Source organism: Mixophyes fleayi, chromosome 6 (assembly GCF_038048845.1).
Source record: "Mixophyes fleayi isolate aMixFle1 chromosome 6, aMixFle1.hap1, whole genome shotgun sequence".
NCBI lineage: Eukaryota > Metazoa > Chordata > Amphibia > Anura > Limnodynastidae > Mixophyes > Mixophyes fleayi.
Window position 1 is genome coordinate 12,197,186 of NC_134407.1, and position 23,022 is coordinate 12,220,207.

The 23,022-nt window shown below is 41.6% G+C and overlaps 2 protein-coding genes across 3 annotated transcripts in view; one reads left to right on the forward strand and one right to left on the reverse strand.

Annotated features, from left to right (window-relative positions):
- ATN1 (atrophin 1) overlaps window positions 1-23,022 on the reverse strand; it is a 320,704-nt gene that overhangs the window by 28,603 nt on the left and 269,079 nt on the right. The gene's annotated exons all lie outside the window — the stretch shown is intronic.
- C1S (complement C1s) lies at window positions 195-16,997 on the forward strand. Of its 2 annotated transcripts, none has more exons than XM_075215793.1 (11): window positions 195-482; window positions 766-973; window positions 2,434-2,608; window positions 3,984-4,109; window positions 5,184-5,383; window positions 5,570-5,717; window positions 6,996-7,117; window positions 7,199-7,271; window positions 8,259-8,378; window positions 11,083-11,157; window positions 16,105-16,997. In XM_075215793.1, exons 1-11 carry the CDS (start codon window positions 472-474, stop codon window positions 16,890-16,892), a joined length of 2,046 nt encoding a protein of 681 aa, XP_075071894.1. In that variant the 5' UTR covers window positions 195-471; the 3' UTR covers window positions 16,893-16,997. The 2 variants fall into 2 exon arrangements, with proteins under 2 accessions (XP_075071894.1, XP_075071893.1); XM_075215792.1 differs by having other exon boundaries at window positions 196-482; window positions 763-973.

Below are 23,022 nucleotides of genomic sequence, written 5' to 3' on the forward strand. Positions count from 1 at the left end.
CATTTATAGGAAATCGTCTGATTTTTACAAAAACGCAACTAAGTCTTTCGAAATCCTGGACTTTCTCCCTGCTCCAATAACAAATTTACTTGGCCTCAGTAACGCTGCCCACCTCCCCCCACATGTGTACGGCCCCCCCCCCTGCCCCCATGTTGTTCTCCACATCTGGATCTCCCCATTTCTCCCACCCCTATTCTTCACCTTCCACAGAATTGTGAGTCACGTTCTATAGCCCCCACAGTTTTATTCCATGTGAAATCCCTGCCGTGCAGCTGAGCAATTGCCAAGTCCAAAACATAAACAAAACAAGAATTTCTGCTTTTACACTCCTGATAGGAAGGTCTCAGGGTCCGAAATGCATGGGAGGGAGACACATTAATTGGTCAGCAACAATAGTTCTGCAAGTTTCTCCTTCTCTCAGCCTCTATCAGTTATATAGAACCTGCTGAGCGCTGAGATTCTGGCTGAACAATGGAGCTGAGGTGAGTGATCCCTGCTTTTAACCCTTGCAGGCACAATGCACAGTGCCCCATGGAGCTAGCAATCTAGCAACACTTCCATCTATGCCCATGTATTCGTGTGCGCATTTGGAAATTCAAGCTATCTTTATAACAATAATTATTGCATTTAAATTAATTTCTTACAGCACCCTGGAACATAATGCACTTAGTAAGCCCAGAAAATATAACTGATGTATAAGGATCAGCTCTGTGACTTATTGAGTTCTGTACGATGTGGCTTTACTATTCTGCCTTTCTCCAGCAGGTGGCTGTTCGTCACCCTCCTGGGATGTGCCAGTGCAGGGTCTCCCTCTATGTTTGGTGAGATCACATCCCCCAATTACCCCCAAGGTTATCCCAGTAACGCCAATGAAACCTGGGATATTCAGGTGCCGGAAGGGTATGGTATCCGCCTGTATTTCATACACTTGGACGTCGAGCCTTCTGAAAACTGCGAGTATGACTCTGTGAAGGTAAATGGAGTCATTATTCACAATTCCGGGGTCAGGGGTGTGTACACGCATTTCGCATATCTGTGTGTGTGGGATACCGATGATTCTCTATGAACTGCAGGTGTTTCACAGCAATGCCTGTATATCAGCAGGATACGGGTGAGCTACACTTCCCACTCAAGGCCTTATGTAGAGTTAGGCACATTTCGCATAAAAAGCACAGATGTAAAATGCGTCGGGTGGAATGGTGCAGTTACGTGTATGCTGACCTGGCTGCATCTCAAGATGCCATCCGGTCTGCAACAGTCGCATCTGTGCCAAGGTCACAACAAGAGTGGGAGCCAATATTTCCTGAGTATACCGTAAGACAAAAAATATAGAGTGTGTACTTGCGGTTTTAGCACTAAAATGTGCCAAATGCACTTGATCTGTAACTTAGTGATTAATTAGAAACACACTCACAGTTGACACCTTAACACATAACAGTGCAATCGGAATCTTCTGCTTCTTTGGCACAATGGTTGTAAGGCTTAAAATAAGACATGGGAACACACAAATCTCATATAGCCATAATGCAAACAAATTAATCACAGTCAGCTGGAGAGGACAATCTGCTAGTAAGAAGCTGCTAGCTAATGGTGTTGATGCGTAGTTTGCACCAAGGGTTGAGCTCCCACAAGAGACCGGCCTATATGCATCTGTATCAAGCTCTGACGCAGTCGCATTGACGAGAACACGCCCTTACTGTACTCAGCCTATGCCGGTCTCTACCTCTCCAGCTCCGCCTCTTTATGCGTAAGGAGCCATAAGTGTAAGATACAAGTCAATCTACATACGGACGTAAGCCTGCATACTTTTTATGCACCTGTGTCGTACGTCATCATCATCATCACCATTTATTTATATAGCGCCACTAAATCCGCAGAAGAAGAACTCACTCACATCAGTCCCTGCACCATTGGAGCTTACAGTCTAAATTCCCTAATACACACACAGACACAGACACAGACTAGGGTCAATTTGTTAGCGGCCACTTAACCTAGCAGTATAGTTTTGGAATGTGGTAGGAAACCGGAGCACCCGGAGGAAACCCACGCAAACACGGGGAGAACATACAAACTCCACACAGATAAGGCCATGGTCGGGGGTTGAACTCAGAAATGCGTGTTTTACACTAAACACTATGTATCCAAATCTACATGAGGCCCTGTATATTTGACGGATAGTTGTAGACAATATTTAGATATAGGGACATGCACTATCATTTAAACAGACCTATCATGTTCCTGTTGCAGGTTTATACAGCACCCATAGAAGCTAACCACAGATCACAGATTTGCTGATAATTAGTAACCCAATAGTACATAGAGACTGGGATAAAAGCAGAACTAGTCTCCCCTGTATGTACCTGTCTGTGATGTGCAGCTGTCAGGACAACTGCGCTGAGTGTTCACTGGGTGACGACTGTCTTTATGCTCCAGGTTATAATTGGGGATGACGTACAACAGACGCTCTGTGGCCGACATGTGATTGGAACCGTGGGGATCCCTATAAAGGAGAAATTCTATCACTCTACACACCTGAAACTATTGTTCAAGTCAGACTTCTCCAACCAGGAGAGATATACCGGATTCTCTGCATACTACATGGCTGTAGGTGTGTGACATTCATATGAAGCAATTATACGTGTACCGTGTGTGCCCCTGTGGGCCTGTAAACCACTGATAATGGACGCAACTAGTCTGCATTGTACAGTTACTCTTGATTCTCACTAGGAGTATACAGGGATTGGTTTGAGTACATCGAGTAAATGCAGCTACTGGTTGCAAAATGTGCAAAAAAACATTTTGTGCTGCGGAAAATGTACAATACACAACCTGGTATAGAGTTATGAGTGAGCGTGGTCTGCCCCAACTGTATAATGCAAAAATAGAACGTACCAGTATGTGGGTGCACTGTATATTCCCTACATGCAAAAAAGAAAGTTTGCATTTACACCCCTTGCGGTGCTACCAATTCTGCACCTGGGCAAAATAGCGCTCTAATCCAGCCCCATGGTGAGATAGCGGTCATCATCTGCTGCCAACTCCGCACCATTGCAATAGATAGATGGCCATTATTGTTTCACCTATTAACCAAATGTGAGTGTTAAAAATTTTGGATGATCTTTGAGGCAATAAGACTTTGAGGCATTAAATGTAGCAATATAATAAAATAAAATACTGTAGTGAAAACATATTTTTTCTGCAAGCAATAAGTGTTAGCAGAAAGAGTGTAAGTTTACAAAGCATGTGATTTAATGAGTTAGCGCTGGTCTTGCTGCAGAAACAAGAATAGACCTCTGGCGCTGACCTGGAGAAGATAAATGACACTCTCAGCCAATATAAATATCAAATAAAAAACTTTAAGGCATAGATATTAAACATTGAAATTTATAAAAAATAAATGACCAAGATATTAACTAACAATAACACATTACACATAGTCCTGTGTAGTACTAATCATGGAAATTCATACATTTCAAATCCCAAGGGATTCATAATATCCCTATAAAAGGTGATATGACCACAGATGTAAGCTGTTCCGAAGATGAATAAGGAACCTAACCAGATCCACTTCTGAATGCTTATTAAGCCAAATTAGCGCTCAATATTAAAATGGTAGCCGGAAGCTACCATTGTGGAGTTCTGCCTCCTTTCTGCATAGGATGATTGACAGTCCCAGCTCTGTTGCATGGATAAGTATGAAAATCATAGTATATGCATGATTTTCTGCCATATTTGTCTAAGCTGCATTTAACGACTCACAATTACAGCACAGAGGTCAATGTTATTTATACCTGCAGGATTTTCACAGCACTCTCCTCGCGCCCCTGTTCTGCATGGAATCCACCAATAGAATACTGGAAAAAGCTCTGAAAAAAAGCTTGTGGCAGAATCAAACCTCACGGTCTCTTACCCACTTTCACCTAATGCTCATACTGTCTAAGTTTCGGCATCTCACAGTCTGTCTCTTGCTCTCTCTCACTCAGATGTAGATGAGTGTGAAGACGAATCACAAGATCCTTGCTCACATTTCTGCAACAATTACATCGGAGGCTACTTCTGCTCCTGCCCTCCAGAGTATGACCTCCACGCAGACCAGCAAACCTGTGGGGGTAACTACTGTCCTATGCTTAACTGACTTTGGTTGTAAGTATGTGTCAGCTCTGCAGGCAAGAGGCGGGTATGTAAATATATGGAGAGGAGCTATCCAGTGGGTCATTTGGATCATATGACCTGTTTTAAAAGTAAGAGTGGGGCGTAAGGGAAAAATTAAACGTTTTAGAAGGTTTGAGGATTCTTAAAGTTCCACAAGCAATAGCAGAATATTTGCTAAATTTTGTGACAACCTCCTAGACTGCCCCTACTTCCCACCTAGCATACATTGAGATGATTACAGGTTTACTCATGATTGTGGCATTGTTCCTCTTACTCACCTGCCTTTTACATGTCCTTATTTTAGAAGGAGTATCTAAAATAGACTTTTAGCAATACAGTAAATACATGATTAACTCATACTTACCAACTTCCAGAAGTTGGCTTCCGGGAGCCTGCTAGGGGAGGTGGGCGTGAGGGGGGCGGGGTGCCAAAATTGCCTCATTTTTGGACCCGCCTCCTGTGATGTAATGACGCAAACGTGTCATTTTACACCGGGGGCGGGGCCAATGCCTCGATTCTCCGGGAATCGCGGCATTTTGGACCAAATTCTGCCCACTTCCTATTCAGGACATTGCCCAGTGGCGCACGCAGGGGGGGTTTCTGAGTATTGTATACAGCACCGCCGCAGATTCTTCTTAGACAGCGCCGTGGCTGCTGTTTAGGACAGCGCTGGCGAAATGGAGCTGCTGCGCATGCATAAAGATGGATGGTTAAGGAAACTGTTCTACGGGTAAGAGTGTAAAAAAGTTGGTGTTGCCCCTAGCAACCAATCAATGATCCTAACTTTCATTGATTCTTTTATAGATGTCAGCTATCTACATTGTGTCTCAGACCTTACCTCTCACCTGGAAGCACTATCCTCCGCCATTCATCCCAACTTATCTGAAATATAAGATACATATCTGTGATTTAAGACACTTATCTATAATAAAAGTCTGCTAATACTTTAATCAATTGAGAGATTTCAGCGTAAACTACAACATGTCTACAGAAGCCATCATACAGCATGAATGTGTGTTTGTCTTTCGTAGTGAACTGTAGCGGTGGTCTGTACACAGATCTCAGGGGGCAGATCAGTAGCCCCGGATACCCCTCTCCCTACCCGGAGAACTCTCGTTGTGAATACAAAGTGCTCCTAGAACCAGGATACCAAGTAATTCTCACATTCCAGGCAGACGACTTTGACATTGAGATGGCGGATGATGGAAGCTGCTCCTATGATATTCTCACTGTGAGTATAAATTTAACTTGAATTACAGGTTATTGTATTACTAAATGATAAAAAAGGATAAAACAGCAAAAAATAAAAGATTCAGTTCTAAGAACGGCTGATTGTGGAAAGAGTTCTTTACAGTCAGAGCAGTATTATTACATATTCTCTATGATGAGCACTCCCCCAGATTTATTTTATTTTCAGATAAAAGCCAAAGGACACAGCTTTGGCCCATTCTGTGGGAACAGTCCCCCTTCTCGCCTTGAAACGGGCAGCAATGAAGTGGACATTTTATTTCAAACAGACAGTGGAGGGGACAACAGAGGCTGGAAGATTCGCTACTCCGAGGATGGTGAGGAGGCCGCAGAACGATAAAAGCAGAAAGAAAATTGCTATTTGCACAAAATGGAATAATTACTATTTTAGGAGAAAAATGAAAACTTTAGAATTACGCGGGTGATTGAAAAGTGTTAGTTAGCAGGAATTTGAGCCGATGCATCTACTTATTCCGGCATGCACATTCCCTTCTCGGCCAGCAATCCTGCAAATGGTCCAGAACCATTGCACAGGGGCACATCCCAAAAGCAGAAAATTGGCATGCTTCTCTTGTTATGTGTTGGGTGGACAAGTCAGTCACATTTGGCCAAAACTAAATGGACCGCACATCCATGTTGCTATTTTGCAATTAATAAGTCAACCTTAAATCAGTAATAACTGTCAGAGATAACGGGCCTGATTCATTAAGGAAAGTTAAGCAAAAGTAAGTAAGTAAGGCAAAACCGTGTTGCATTGGATGGGGGGGGGGGATTTAAAATGCGATGGCAGATTTATAGTTGGGGTAGGAAATGTCCTAGATCAATGTTAAATTTCAGTGCACAAATAAGCTATCAAGTATTTGTGTGCTACGTGAAAAAAAGCCAGTATTTTCCTTATGTGCAAAATAATAAACTAATTTGCACCCCTTGTATTGCTAAATGGTTCTGTCCAGAAAACTTACTCAATTTTTTTTGCTTAACTTTCCTTAATGAATCAGGCCCAACATCACTATTTCAATCCAATTTTTTTTAGTAAATACTTTTGGGTAGTTTTATTAGGGTATTTCCCATTTGTGACAAGTAGCACAGAATTGTTATTTTGTTTGCTCAGATAAGATATTGCAATCCTGGAATAATAGAGATGGAAGCTTCATTACCAATAGCTTTCCCATATACTTCTGATAGCTGTTTGACAAGAATCAGCTGATTTGAATGCTAAACCGACAGTTTAATATGCTAATCGACCTGACTAGTATACTAAACAGCCCGGCTAGCATGCTGTTTCCTCTGCTCCACATCAGCATCAGCTTAGTTGTACAGAATGGGCGTGTTTATTCGTATTCAGACTCAGATTTAGCAGATAAGGCTGAAAAAGCATTTTTATTTGTGGGTGGAGAGGGGCAGGTGCAGCTAGCAGATGATGCTGACGATGATGAGAAAAAACACCAGCAGAACTTTTTTTGACAATAAATTCCAGGAACAAATGTTGGATACCTAGGATTGTCTCTGTAGACATAGGATAAAAGGTGGAATAATAAACACATACGTGTATATTAAGCCTATAACATACCCTGCTTCCTCTCTTCTCTGCCTAGCCATTCCCTGCCCCAAACAAGTAATTGAAGATGCTGTCCAAAATCCCCGACAAGATGGATACGTTTTCAAAGACATGGTCACGGTGACCTGTGTGGAAGGATATGAGATTTTGGTGGGACAGGTGAGACTTGCACAACCTGCTCTGGCAGTGGGGGACACCCAGCAGTGTAATTTATTCAATGAAATCTCTGTTCTCTTCTAGAAAAAGCTGCCATCCTTCCAAGCCAAATGCCAAGGTGACGGGACCTGGACAAACACCCACCTGAAATGCGAGCGTACGTAATTGTGGCATAAAAATAAAAACTAAAGTCCCATCATTGTTATCAGTGAGCCAGAGGGAGAATCTATGGGGCAGCGCTTGCAAGCATGACTTAAAGTGTCTTAAATTTTTTCACCTAAACAGTTATAGCATGTGAAGCAGACCCATCATGGTCCTGTCATGTTTTTTTTTTGTTTTTATTTGGAGATGCTATAATATTCCTCTAGAAATCCACTAGGTTTCTGTTGTGGAACAATGACAGCCACTTAGAATGTTTATTGATCAGAGATTCTTTGTATTATAAGCAAAGCATGAATTCATTATTAGAGTGTAATCTGAAAAGGTGTCCCCATGCAGTTTAACTAGCTAAACAAAAACCAGCAGAGGTTATACGCATGGTGTATATATATATATATATATATATATATATATATATATATATATATATATATATATATATATATATACCATGCATGCATGCATAGGACATCAATTTTAGCAAGGGCAGAACGTACAATTACATTATTCTACCACACTATAATACTCATAAGCTAGATGATGTTCAAGTTAAACATTTTATGTAATTAACCCTTACGGTGCTTACTGACTCCTGAACGTGGATGTTGCATTGTGCATTGGAGGCTCTGACTCCACAAACAGGATTTTGGGTTTAGACTTCACCTTCTCGCAGATCCTCTTTACTCTTGGTAAAACAGGAGTCTAAGTTGATTGTAAATGGAAAGTCCAAGATGAAGATTTCCATTAGTAAAAACAGGGACACAAGTGAGCCTTAAAATGATTTATTTCAGCTTTCACTTCTCTAGTGGTCGCTACAGGTAGATTTCTGTAGTGAGAACGATACAACAAGGTGGACTGGGCAGTAGACAGATAATGTGAATAGTAAAGCTGTCTGTGGTTTCTGCTAAAAAGTTAACTTTAGGCAGAATAAACTGATCTGTGATTGAGAAAAGCGTTTCCTCATCTTCTCTATGTTCATTTGCAGCTGTGAATTGTGGAGTTCCTGAGAGTATTGATAATGGTGGTGTGGACTTCACACATACTACATATGGGTCAGGAATCAAGTATAAATGCAACACAGATTTTTACACCTTGAGTGGCGATGGTGAGTACTGGACTCATTCATAGCAATATGTGTGGTAAATGTGGAGTGGACTGAGAACAAAGGTAACTTTTATAGTGAGACGGTGAGCAGGAAGACTGGTCGGAGGAGATAGTGAGCACTGAGCACATGTGACTGGGAGGAGAAGTGAGCACTGATCACATATGACTGGTAGGAGGAGATAGTGAGCACTGAGCACATATGACCGGTACGAGGAGATAGTGAGCACTGAGCACATATGACTTGTAGGAGGAGATAGTGAGCACTGAGCACATATGACTTGTAGGAGGAGATAGTGAGCACTGAGCACATATGACTGGTAGGAGGAGATAGTGAGCACTGATCACATATGACTGGTAGGAGGAGATAGTGAGCACTGATCACATGTGACTGGTAGGAGGAGATAGTGAGCACTGAGCACATATGACTTGTAGGAGGAGATAGTGAGCACTGAGCACATATGACTGGTAGGAGGAGATAGTGAGCACTGAGCACATATGACTTGTAGGAGGAGATAGTGAGCACTGATCACATATGACTGGTAGGAGGAGATAGTGAGCACTGATCACATATGACTGGTAGGAGGAGATAGTGAGCACTGAGCACATATGACCGGTACGAGGAGATAGTGAGCACTGATCACATATGACTGGTAGGAGGAGATAGTGAGCACTGAGCACATATGACTTGTAGGAGGAGACAGTGAGCACTGAGCACATATGACTGGTAGGAGGAGATAGTGAGCACTGAGCACATATCACTGGTAGGAGGAGATAGTGAGCACTGAGCACATATGACTTGTAGGAGGAGATAGTGAGCACTGAGCACATATGACTGGTAAGAGGAGATAGTGAGCACTGATCACATATGACTGGTAAGAGGAGATAGTGAGCACTGAGCACATATCACTGGTAGGAGGAGATAGTGAGCACTGATCACATATGACTGGTAGGAGGAGATAGTGAGCACTGATCACATGTGACTGGTAGGAAGCAGGGCCGGTGCTAGGGTCCACGGCGCCCTAGGCATTTTTAAAAAAGTGGCGCCCCTCCCCCCTGCAAAAATCGCCGCCCTCCTCCCTCCTCTCCTTACCTTGTCTCACCACCGCCGCCTCTCTGCTCCGTCTCCTCCCCTCCACTCACTGACACTAGTAAGTGGAGGGGAGGAGACGGAGCAGAGAGGCGGCGGTGGTGACAAAATAGCCTCTTCCCCCCCCTCCCCGTGCATCTTATGCTGTGCGGCGGCCGTGACAGGTATGGTCAGCGGTCGCCGCACGGTTTTAAAGTATTTTAGAATTCTGTGGCGCCCTCCAGAGCCCGGCGCCCTAGGCAAGTGCCTAACCTTGCCTAATGGGAGCGCCGGGCCTGGTAGGAGGAGATAGTGAGCACTGAGCACATGTGACTGGTAGGAGGAGATAGTGAGCACTGATCACATATGACTGGTAGGAGGAGATAGTGACCACTGAGCACATATCACTGGTAGGAGGAGATAGTGAGCACTGATCACATATGACTGGTAGGGGGAGATAGTGAGCACTGAGCACATGTGACTGGTTGGAGGAGATAGTGAGCACTGAGCACATGTGACTGGTTGAAGGAGATAGTGAGAACTGATCACATGTGACTGGTAGGAGGAGATAGTGAGCACTGATCACATGTGACTGGTAGGAGGAGATAGTGAGCACTGAGCACATGTGACTGGTAGGAGGAGATAGTGAGCACTGATCACATATGACTGGTAGGAGGAGATAGTGAGCACTGATCACATATGACTGGTAGGAGGAGATAGTGAGCACTGAGCACATATGACTGGTAGGAGGAGATAGTGAGCACTGAGCACATATGACTGGTAGGAGGAGATAGTGAGCACTGAGCACATATGACTGCTAGGAGGAGATAGTGAGCACTGATCACATATGACTGGTAGGGGGAGATAGTGAGCACTGAGCACATATCACTGGTAGGAGGAGATAGTGAGCACTGATCACATATGACTGGTAAGAGGAGATAGTGAGCACTGATCACATATGACTGGTAAGAGGAGATAGTGAGCACTGAGCACATATGACTGGTAGGAGGAGATAGTGAGCACTGAGCACATATGACTGGTAGGAGGAGATAGTGAGCACTGAGCACATATGACTGGTAGGAAGAGATAGTGAGCACTGATCACATATCACTGGTAGGAGGAGATAGTGAGCACTGAGCACATATGACTGGTAAGAGGAGATAGTGAGCACTGATCACATATGACTGTAAGAGGAGATAGTGAGCACTGAGCACATATCACTGGTAGGAGGAGATAGTGAGCACTGAGCACATATGACTGGTAGGAAGAGATAGTGAGCACTGATCACATATGACTGGTAGGGGGAGATAGTGAGCACTGAGCACATATGACTGGTAGGAGGAGATAGTGAGAACTGATCACATGTGACTGGTAGGAGGAGATAGTGAGCACCGAGCACATGTGACTGGTAGGAGGAGATAGTGAGCACTGAGCACATATGACTGGTAGGAGGAGATAGTGAGCACTGAGCACATATGACTGGTAGGAAGAGATATTGAGCACTGAGCACATATGATTGGGTGGAGTAGTTGAGGAGCACGGAACACACTCAGGTCTCAAGTTAAAACCGTGATGATAACATTTTAATAAGTAACGAGTACTGCTACTAGGTCTTTATCTGTAATTTGCATATTTACAGATACTTATGGCTGCTCCTTGGAAGGACTTTGGATAAACAGCAAGGGAGACAGTAAACTCCCCAATTGTGTACCAGGTAAAATATAACCAACATCATAACGCATACATGGCTATTTACTTATGTCTTACATTTGTCATGTATAATCACTCTTCAATTTCTCTTCTCTCACAAATAATTGTAACTCCTAAAGCTACTGTTTTAAAGTGCATTGTAGGTCTAGTTTTTTTAGGGTTTGCAGATGTGAGAGTCCAGAGAGTGTTGATATCAGCAGTTCCTCGAAGATGCCAGTGTATCAACAGTTGGAAAAATGACTTAACAAAGGCATAAATAAAATTAGAGAGAGTACTTATCAGTGATAAAATACAAGGCAAAAAGTTCTGATATCAGCGCTCCAAAGTAGAATATTCCTTTTGATAGCAGCTACTCCAGCTCGACACACCCCACCCAGCAAGGGAGGAAATATAAACATGAAAACATAAATAGATCCAGGGACTGCTCATAGTGCAGTATTTTCTCAACACAAATAAAATGTGTATATTTCTAATATAAACTGCGTACAATTAATAAAATTCATAAAGCTTATCTGTAATCCTCCTGAATTCATCCCACAGCAGGATATAGATCAAGAAGACAGTTAGTGGAATCGTATAAAGAGCGGAAAAAAAGCCACAAGTGGCCACACATGTGGGGAATAGTTTCCAAATTGTTTTATTCTCCAAAATGGTTAAAAACACAAAAGTAAAAACGAGATGTAGCTGATCTGTATCATCACATCATCATCATCACTACTAATCCCAAAGCAAAAAAATCACATAAAAAATGGCAGACGGACTCAAAAGTAGTCGGCAAGATGGCCACCGCTAATATTAAATAAATTTCTGAATCTTAGTAAATAACTAACCTTAAACAGGAACGTTATCAAACAAAGAGCAAAAAAATAAACTGTCAATATCATCATGATTGTAAATATATATAAATAAATCCATACAACAATAATTGAGGCCCATCCTGTGAAATAATAAACAATCCGACATTAGCGGCATCCAACGCTGACTCTAACAAACAGCATCTTAGATATAATTTCATCAATGTAACCAAAACTACAGTTTGCAAATTGCACAGTTAAATATAAACATCCCACCAACAAAATGGCAATGCCATGAAGGGGACAATAAATTATCATAGCTATTCCTATAGAAAATATCACATAAAAAATGTCCGACATAACTAGAAATAGTCAGCAAATTGGTTACCACTAATATTCAATAAATACATAAATATTAGGAAATAAATGACAATTCACAGGATCGTCATCAAACAATATACATAAAGTAAACAATATCAAAATGAGGGTTTGAAAACATTCCAATTAACATAAAAATGTCAAATAAATTAAGTACAATACAATTATAAACTAATATTAGAAAAATAAGTAAACAAAATACATAATCATGAACAAGAACATACTTAACAAAATTATTTTACAGGATTATAAAATTTCAAAAACTAAACTATATAAAAAGAGTACATTTCATAGATCCGAAGGGATTCCCTTTTCGATAACTGTAACTCTCTATTACCACCTCTAGCATTAATAGATATCTGCTCTGACTCTTTGAATATAAATTAATCAACACTATTATAATGAAAAATACTTAAATGTCTATGGAGACTATGGACCGGTACATTTTTTTTTTATGTTACGTAGGTGTTGTTGTATTCTAATCTTTAACATCCTTTTAGTTTTACCTGTATACAGTATATAAAGTTACAACTACACTTAACCATATAGATGATAAAAGTGGACAACAGGGCTTTATATTTTATATTTCTGATCATTTTTTGTGAAACATTCACTCTTCTTATCAATAGGTTTACAAACATTGCCCCGTTGGCATGGAAAACACCCATTTTTTCCATACATTAATGGTTGACAACCCAGAGTCTTTATAAAATCAGTAGACAGTGTCTCTTTTTTCAATAAACTCTGTGCTAGTATTGACTTTCAATTATTAGCTCTTCTATAAATAACCTTTGGCTTAAAGGGTAAACGTTGACCCAAAATGGGGTCACGTAACAAACTGTTCCAATGTCTTTTAAGAGTTTGCTTAATACTTTAATGATTATTATTATTATAATTATATCCAGTTACAAACAGACGGTTACCCTCAAACTTTGAACTGGTCTTACCAGTGCTCTATTGATCTCTTTTGCTTGTAATAACTTATTCCTATCAACACAAGAAGCTCCTTCCAGAGCAATATCTAACACCTTTTCACTATAACCTCTCTCAACAAACCTGTTTCAAAATATGACATTGTTGAGTGGACACTTGAAAATCACTACAATTATTTCTAGGTCTCAAAAATTGAGAGTAAGGAACATTTTTCTTCCATTGATCAAGGTGACATCTATTAAAGGCCACAAAATTATTCGCATCAACTTCCTTAAAATGTGTTCTAGTTTCAGTAGTCTCAAACTTATCAATACTCAATACTAAACGTTGCGTCACAATTTTTCTCATCTAACGTACCATTCCAAACTAATATAATATCGTCAATATAACGTTGCTAAAATTTGTTTTTTACAGACATATCAGAAGAACTATAAATAAACGCATCCTTCCAATCTTTCCTATAAATGTTGGCAAAGCTGAGGGCATATTTTGACCCCATTGCTGTGCCAACTAACTGTGCTAAAAATTGTTTCTCAAATACCAAATAATTATGAGCAAGGATATACCGTATCCCATCAATTATAAATAATCTCTTTTTTGTTGTTAAATTATTATCTCTCAGCAACAAATTATTGACAGCATTGACATTTTCATCGTAGGGGATAGAAGTTACCCAAAAATACCCACTATGCCACTCAAATTTATCGAAAAAATTGTAGAACAAAAGTGGAATCCTTCAGATAAGACCTAAAATATGAGGTTGCAGATTCCAGTAAATATAATGAGATAGATTTGAACTCAAGAACCCAATGCACGAGATAATGGGGCATCCAGGGGACGATTCTAATGTCTTATGGGTTATTGGAATGTGATACGATATTGGAATAACAGGATGTTAAGTATAGAAGTAATTAAATCCAGTCTTAGACATCACTTGATCCAACAAGGCTTTATTCAACAATATATATAATTCCCTGAAAAACTATCACTGACTAGTTTTTTTATACGTCACTTCAAGGTGGCTAAGTGGTTAGCACTTCTGCCTCACAGCACTGGGGTCATGAGTTCGATTCCCGACCATGGCCTTATCTGTGTGGAGTTTGTATGTTCTCCCTGTGTTTGTGTGGGTTTCCTCCGGGTGCTCCGGTTTCCTCTCATACTCCAAAAACATACTGGTAAGTAATTGGCTGCTATTAAATTACCCTTAGTCTCTCTCTGTGTGTGTTAGGGGATTTAGACTGTAAGCTCCATTGGGGCAGGGACTGATGTGAGTGAGTTCTCTGTACAGCGCTGCGGAATTTATTGGCGCTATATAAATAAATAGATGATGATGTTGATGATGATGATGATCACTAAGAATCCGATTAGCCTCATTTAAATAATCGACTATCTTGAACCACTCCTCCTCCTTTATCAGCCCCCTGTATTACTAATGAGGTATACTTACACAAACTTTTAACTGTGTTTCTTTCAACTCTTGTTAAAATTTACTAAAACATACATCATTCAAATTTTTTAAAATAATTTTTAACAGAATCAAAAAGCGCATCAATATAGCCCCCTCTTGACTCCACCGGGTAGAATTTGATTGGAAGGTCACATTGCATAGTTTCTATATATATATATATATATATGGAAACTATAAAGGTTACGCAACAAAGGAGTTAAAAATCTCTTGGGCATTTTACACTTTTAGTAGTATTGTGCAAACAGCAATGATTCATTTAACCAACAGCAACCAATCAGGTTACAGCTTTTATGAACCTGAGTTTTCTAGATTGAGGCTCTGTGGCTTAAGCCAAAGCTTTCATCTTTGCTCCATGTCATTAAGAAGTCTACTTTGTGTTTGAGTAAAAGGGCCTCAGTGATCGGCTTTCACTAGGCTGGTCAGGAGGGTTCTGCATCACTCAAAATGCAACTATGAAACCCTAATGTTAGAAACACTATTGTGAAGCTTCAGGTTCAACTTTCAGCAGCCCACTCGGATTAGAAGTCATAGTCACGATATAAAGTTAGTATTAATACTTTAGTGCTCCTAAATGTCTTGCTAACTCCATCATAGATAAAGGCTTAATCAGGTGGGGATCAGCCTCATTCCAAATCCTATATAGTTTTCTCTGTGATTTGGTTCATGACAGAACACAGAAGATTTTCGAGAAGCTATATAGGTTGTGCAAGTTGCCTGACCACACTTACACGTCAGGTCCATGCTTTGCGTTGTAGCCAGGTACGTAATTTTCTGTCCTTATCTAATGTGATGGAAGGGGCTTTCTACAAAATGTTATGCAACCCCCAAAGTTCTACTTGCGCCCATGGTTGTTGCTCTATTGACATTCATAGGGCAGCACAGTGGCCTAGTGGTTAGCACTTCTGCCTCACAGCGCTGGGGTCATGAGTTCAATTCCCGACCATGGCCTTATCTGTGTGGAGTTTGTATGTTCTCCCCGTGTTTGGGTTTCCTCCGGGTGCTCCGGTTTTCTCCCACACTCCAAAAACATACTGGTAGGTTAATTGGCTGCTATCAAAAATTGACCCTAGTGTCTGTCTGTGTGTGTGAGTGTGTGTCTATATTAGGGAATTTAGACTGTAAGCTCCAATGGGGCAGGGACTGATGTAATGGGTTCTCTGTACAGCGCTGCGGAATTAGTGGCGCTATATAAATAAATGATGATGATGATGATGATTCTTCTTTATCCAGTTGACTAGTTCTTCTCATACATTTATCTCCCCCATGTCAATGTTTACAGTCCCTTTTTTCTTAATACAGTACCTGTTCCCTAATCACTTAATTTCCTTGGATCCATTATAAGACTGATTGCTAATATTTGATTACTTTGTCTTTCCAGTCTGTGGAATATCTTCATTGAAGCTCCAATCAAAAATATTTGGTGGTTCAAGTGCTGAAAAAGGGAACTTTCCCTGGGTAGTAAATATTGATTCTAACACCAGGGGTGGTGGATCACTCATATCAGACCGCTGGATCCTTACAGCTGCCCATGTAATGCAGGATAATATGGATCCCATGATACGGGTTGGGTCAGTGAGAATTGGTTCAGCAAAGGAACTTAGGGCCAAGAAAGTAATCCTCCATCCCAAGTGGAAAGTGGAAGATATTGAGGTGAAGACAAATTTTGACAATGACATAGCCCTCATCCAGCTTAGTAATAAAGTTGAATTGGGTCCGTGTATATGTCCTGTATGTTTGCCACAAAAAGGTGGGACGTCTTCCCCTGCTATCGGCGAGATTGGATATATTGCTGGCTGGGGGAGCACTCAAAAAAGATCAGAAACAAAAATTCTGCAGTACGCCACAGTTTTTCTCCGTGATACAGAGGGATGCAAGAAGAGTGTGGTCACAGATCAAACCTTTACCCTGAACATGCTGTGTGCCGGCGGATCTGGAAACGACAGCTGTAAAGGTGACAGTGGGGGTCCACTTATGTTCCAGGATCTAACAGATCGTAAAAGCAAAAAGTTATATATTTCTGGCATTGTCTCCTGGGGAGTTGAATGTGGCAAATTCGGAATGTACACCAAGGTGGAGAATTACCTGGACTGGATCAAAGAGACAATAGAAGAAGTGGAAAAGGAGGAGAATGAGCAGAAGGAAGAACCAGTGAAGATTTGTAGTTAGACGTGGGGATATATCGTAACCTTCTATCTGATACAGTGAATATGAGTGTATATGGGGGAAAAAGGTACCTAATCACATATGTCACAATAAAATCACAATCGCAAAGTATTATTGATTTATTTATGGTTAAGCAACACATGCAAACATGCGCAAAGCCTTTTATTAATGTACAAATAATACTATTTGTCCCACTAACGCCTACACAGATTCACAGCCATGTTCTACTTTTGTGAGCCGAATCAAGTAGAAATGTAATTTCAGAGCTCATGCCTACAACCCCCCCTCCCCCCCTTCATTAATGAAAAAATCAGACTTGTGATATCACAAATTGGTATCTGTGCTGCGAGGGACCACTAATGAGTGTGTTTATCTATATTCTCATCCCTGTAAGACAATTTCTTCATGTATCAAATATGTGTTTGCCACTGACATTGAGATAATCACTCAGGGCTCATGTTGAAGTGAAGGAATAGGTGCCTTTGGCGGACGAAGAAAAATAGGCAAGAAAAAGAGACCTTGCGTCTGAATTGGGATCTTCTTGCTCTGCAAACCGCTGAAGAACATTAATACTTACACCAGGCATACCTGTGTTGTGTACAAACAGGATAATACTGTCAGATACACAAGAGAGAATAATGTCTCTACAGCCGTTGATTAAAATTTAAATGGAAAACGTCTTTCCTGTAGCAGTCCACGTGGAAATGACAATGAAGTAATACAAATTGATGGGCGCTTAATCATTTGATTAAATTTAATATAGCCACAATGCTAATGTTTTTCAGTGCTATCTGCTGGAGAGATCAATTCACAATCAGAAAATGAGAAGCGGATACATAATACTAGTTATCCTCATAATTGTATAATTCCACTCAGGCCGACCCCCGACACATTTGCCTCCTGCAAGATGTATCTGCGTATGGCAGACCATCATCTTAACTGAACAGACCTTCAGTAACCCCTTGCACTACATGAGACATAACATTTGTGCTTTATCTGTGAGGACAGCTTTGGAAGACGTTCTACCAATTTGTTGGCCACTTGTTTGCCCATGAACGTCTGTTGCAGAAACACTTCTGGGTATCTGGTGGTGTAATCTACAAATAAACTACCAAAATGAATTTGTAACCCTTAGAAGTGGATTCTAGAGGGCCCATTAAGTCTACCTCTAAATTTTTTAATGGAAGCCTACCTACAGAAAGGGGAATAACTTGCGCTAGGTGGCTGTCATCTGATGAATCACAACTCTAGTCACCTCAGCATAAACCATGGGCCCCCAAAAACATGTTAATATTCTAGCAGTGGTTTTATCTCTACCCAGGTGACCACTTTGTGGAATAGTAGGTTCAACACAAACATTTTCTTAAGATGACCATTTGCTAAAGGACAGTTTGTTTGTACTTGTCTTTCCTATAAAAAATACCACTTTTAAAATAAATCAGTCCAGTCATTGCAATCGCACTTTCACATTTTTTTACTCAAAGCAGGAATTTCTTTTAAGCCACTATGACATTTTAGAGGGAGCTAGCGGAAGGATTAACAAACCTTCATTAATGTCAGATAATCCCACCTCATCATTATTAGCTTGTGGTTCAACACTATAGGACATCACATGATGCCTCCTCCTCTCTCTGTTTCCAGGTTTTGGGCCAGCAAGTTGGGGCATACAGTCACGCTCTGTCTGTAGCCATTTGTAGCCTATTTACACATCCGCGTAAAGGTCATGAGGCCTGTTGGACATAGAAGATATTTCAGTTGATAGCTACTGACTTGACCATTTGATAGTTCCCAAGGATGCATTGGCCACTTATATTTCAATTCAATAGCAGCTTTATTAGACCAAGTGTAATGACACTACACACATCAACACGGGAACAGGAGGGTGAAGCATGGGTGTAAAAGTGCGCTGTACAATACAATAGAAACATTATTTAGACTGACTGAGGGCAGTACAGAAGCAGGTGACACACTACGCTCCTTCCTCTTAATAGTCTATCTCCTACTGGGCCTTATGAAGGACAGAGCTGTCCCATCCTCTGGAAAAGTTAACCCTTTCTCCCAGCCTGCCACATATGTCAACAAGTACACTTACTCCTCTGCCGCTCTATTGTTTGGCGGCCTCTCTTTCTCCTACACTCCTCATCCAGGTGATCGGCATGGTGGTTGAGTGGTTGTCTCCTGACTGCAGCGTCGTTCCCCATGAACCATCTCTCTCATTCTCCTCATCTGAGGTTTATCGCATTTGATTACTGTTTCCATTCCATCTCTGTATTGCAATTGTCTAGTGCCCCCCTGGTCTCCCATCCCAACTCATTGACAGCTTGGCTACTTGGTTCTACCATTTCCTCTCCGCTGACCTTCCCACTTTTATTCATGGGGACTTCAGCATCGCCATAGATCTCCCTCTTACCTCTGCAACCTTTAACCTCCTCACCATCACTGATGCCTATGGCCTCTCCCAGGGGATGCCACCCCCCACCCACTGTGATGGCAACTCTCACATTGCCCTCATCTGTTCCCACCTCTGTGATATCACTAACTTCTCCAACTCTTCCCACTTTCTGACCATAACCTCCTATCCATCCACTTCTCTCTACTCCACCACCCCCACCCAAAGCTGCTCGCATCCAGCATCACCTTAACAACCTCAATGACCTCCTCATCACGTTGTGAGGATACAAGATGACAGCTGCCAGAAAATAGTTCACAACGACAGCTTCTAAAACACCTTGACCCTGAGTCATGAAGGAGAGCAAGGCAGAAAAAGGAGGAAATTTGATCCTGGACAAACCATGTTACAATGCAAGTGGTGCAAATTAGTTTATTATTTTTCACACAAAGAAAATACTGACTTTTTTGTCATGTAGCACACAAATACTTGATAACTTTAAATTTGCACTGAAATTTAAAGTTGATCTATGACATGCCCTACCCCAACTATAAATCTGTCCCCAGATTTTAAATTTACCACCCCCTCCAATGCAGCATGGTTTTGCCGAGGTGTAAAGTTACTCCTTTGCTTTGCTCTTCTTAATGAATCAGAGATCTAGCTTGTTTCCTCACATGGACTACTGCACACCTTTCCTTACTCTGCAATCAGCCCTTCAAGGAAAAGGTCAGGTTAAACAATTCATCTCACTTGTCTGTAGCCTTAATAAAGTCTCTCAGTTCTACCAAAATTTTGCAGGAGCAAAATTTTGGTTTGGATTTTGTTTCTCTTGCTTTGAAGAAGACTTATTTTGTTTGACTGTACATAACCATTCTACCTTCTCCAATCCTTCAACCTCGCCTTCTTCCTTCACTATTCTACCTTCTCCAATTTATTGACTTAGGCTTTGTCCATCACTATTGTACCTTCTATAATCCTTTGACTCCCAGTGGTTCTTTCCTGGAACCTGTCAGCACCATGACACGCAGCCTTTCTTGAACCCCTTCTAACTCCCTATCCTGACCAATGTTACTGCCTCTTTTTACAATGCTTAACTCTCTGAAACCTTTAAGGCTGCTGCCCTGGCCACCTCAATTCACCTCCGAAAAACCAAAATCCATCACTGGAACTCCCCACAGACTTCATACCTTTGAGGGTGCTCTTGTACCGCTCACTCCGCCACCCTCTCTTCCTCCCATGCCGCAACTGAATCTGAGATTCTGTCTGTTCTCTTGTCCATTTCTTCCTCAACCTGCCTTCTTGATCCTGTTTCTTCTTTCAATCCATATCTCCGACAGTCTGTCATAAACTTGCCCACCTCTTCAACCTCTCACTCTTCACTGGCATCTGCCCCTCTGCCTTCAAACATGTTCTTAAATCCTCCCAATGATTAAGAAATAATATCTTTATCTGTCCTCGATCTTTAAATACCCTCCCCATCTTTTTCCTTCCATTCCGTTTCAAACTTCTTGAAAAACTTAAATTCAAATGACTGTCCCATTTCCTCTTCTACAACTCCTTTCTGGATCCTCTACAGTCCGACCTCTTAACTACACGGAAACCGCCCTCACAAAAATGACCAACTACCTACTCCTAGCTAAGTCTAAAGGCCACTTCTCCATCCTCATACTATTTGACCTCTCCGCTGCCTTTGATACAGTTGATCACTCTCTCTTCCTTGACACTCTCTACTCCCATTTGTGACATTACCCTCTCTTGATTGTGCTTCTACCGGTCTGGTCACAATTTCAGTGTTTCCACGTCTCAATCTTCCTCTGTTCTCCTGCCCCTCTGTTTTGGTGTCACTCAAGGATCTGTTCTTGGCCCTCTCCTCTTCTCCCTCTACCACCTCTCTAGGTGAGCTTATATATCCCTTTGGCCTCCACTATCACTTCTACACTGATGATCTATCCTTCCACTCCTGACCTCTCTCCCCTGTCCTACCTTGTGTTTCAAACTGCCTTTTAGACATCTTCAACTGAATGACTCAACACCACCACATCCAAATGAATATATCCAAATTTGAGTTTGTATTTCCCCCACCCAAGGTTGACACCATTACTCTGAGATCGATTCTTCATACCTGGTGCTTGGGTGTAATTCTTGACTCCGCAAAAATCTGCTCATACCTCACTCATGAGATAACTAAACTCCACTCGCTCATATTTACCTCCTCAACTACAGTAACCTTATCCTCATTGGCCTTCCTTTCTTTTGCCTATATCCCCTTCAGTCCATCGTGAAAGTTGGAGCCAGGCTAATCTCTTTCTCCTGTCAGTCGTCAGCTGAACACCTCTGCAAATCCCTCCACTGGCTTCTCGTTGCTTTCTGAATCGAGTTCAAAATCCTCACCCCCACTACTAAAGCCCTCCATAATGCCTACCCTCTAAACATCACTGACATTATCTCAAGATATACCCCTGATCAACCCCTGCGCTCCACCTCTAAACTGCGTCTCTATTCCATGCTTGTCCTCTCCTTCCACTCCGGGCTCCAAGACTTCTCCTGAGCTGCCCCCACCACTGGAACTCTCTGCCTCCAAATTTAAATCCTTGAAATGCCCACCTCTTCTTGCACCCCTACCCACCCCCTTCCTAGACCCCCACTTCCCCATCTGCTACCTCTCTCGCATGTCTGCCCGGTCTACTCCTTCTGTCTCTCCTCTCCCTCTAGATTGGAACTTCTCACGGGCAATGTCCTTTGTCACCTGTCAGCCCTGTCTGTATGTCCCTATTACATTGTATGCTGTATTTGCTATGCTGTATTGTGCTATTTACTATGTTAGCCATGTGTATTATTGTATTTATTTCATTCTAATTTGTGGCTAGGAATTATCTGTTTATGTATTACTTTGTATTTATTTATTATTACTGTATGTATTTGTTTTGTACTGATATACCCTGGCTGTACAACGCTGCAGAGTCTGTGGCGCCTTATAAATATAAAATAACGACGCAGGAGGAAGCTTTGGTGATTACAGTATGTTAGGTTCCTGCGGTTAATGATTCTGGTGCCTCCTGGCTCCGCCCATAGATACAAAGCAGACTAGAGGCCAGACGGCAAAGCGTGAAGCGTATCTGTGCTGCCCGAGATGAGCTGTGTTATATTATGATCTACTGTAATCTAATATATTGTTACAAAATGAAACCCTCCCAGTTTATATTTGAAAAGGTCCTTTATTTTAATCTTTTGACCTGTCAGCACAACTATTCCACTCACATTAATTGTCATACGGCACTGTGCTCCAGTGAAGCGGCTCTGCTCCTGGCACGCTCCCATTCTGTACTATCTAGTACCTGATGTGCAAGATTGCTCATATCAGGTTCGCCAAGCTCAAAGGTTTGCTTAGTTGAACTTCACTGTAGCTGAGGATCAGGTTACTGCTATTCTGTGCTTGTCTGTAGCGTTGCTTTGATCTTCTGTTACTATTATCATATTCCGACCATCACTGTCTTATATGACCCCTGACCATTGACTTCTTTCCTGATATTGAACCTGGGTTACTCACTCTGATCTTTACCCTGAATCTGACCACTTTTGACCTTTCTAGATCAGCGGGGAGACCATGATCCTTGCAGACATCCCTGGTGAAAACCAGACACTCAGTAGAATCCGTGCCTCAGCACATTGGGTTCACTTCCATAGCCTGTGATATCTCCCATTGTCTGTGACAGCAATACCCTTTTAAAATAACATTAATACACA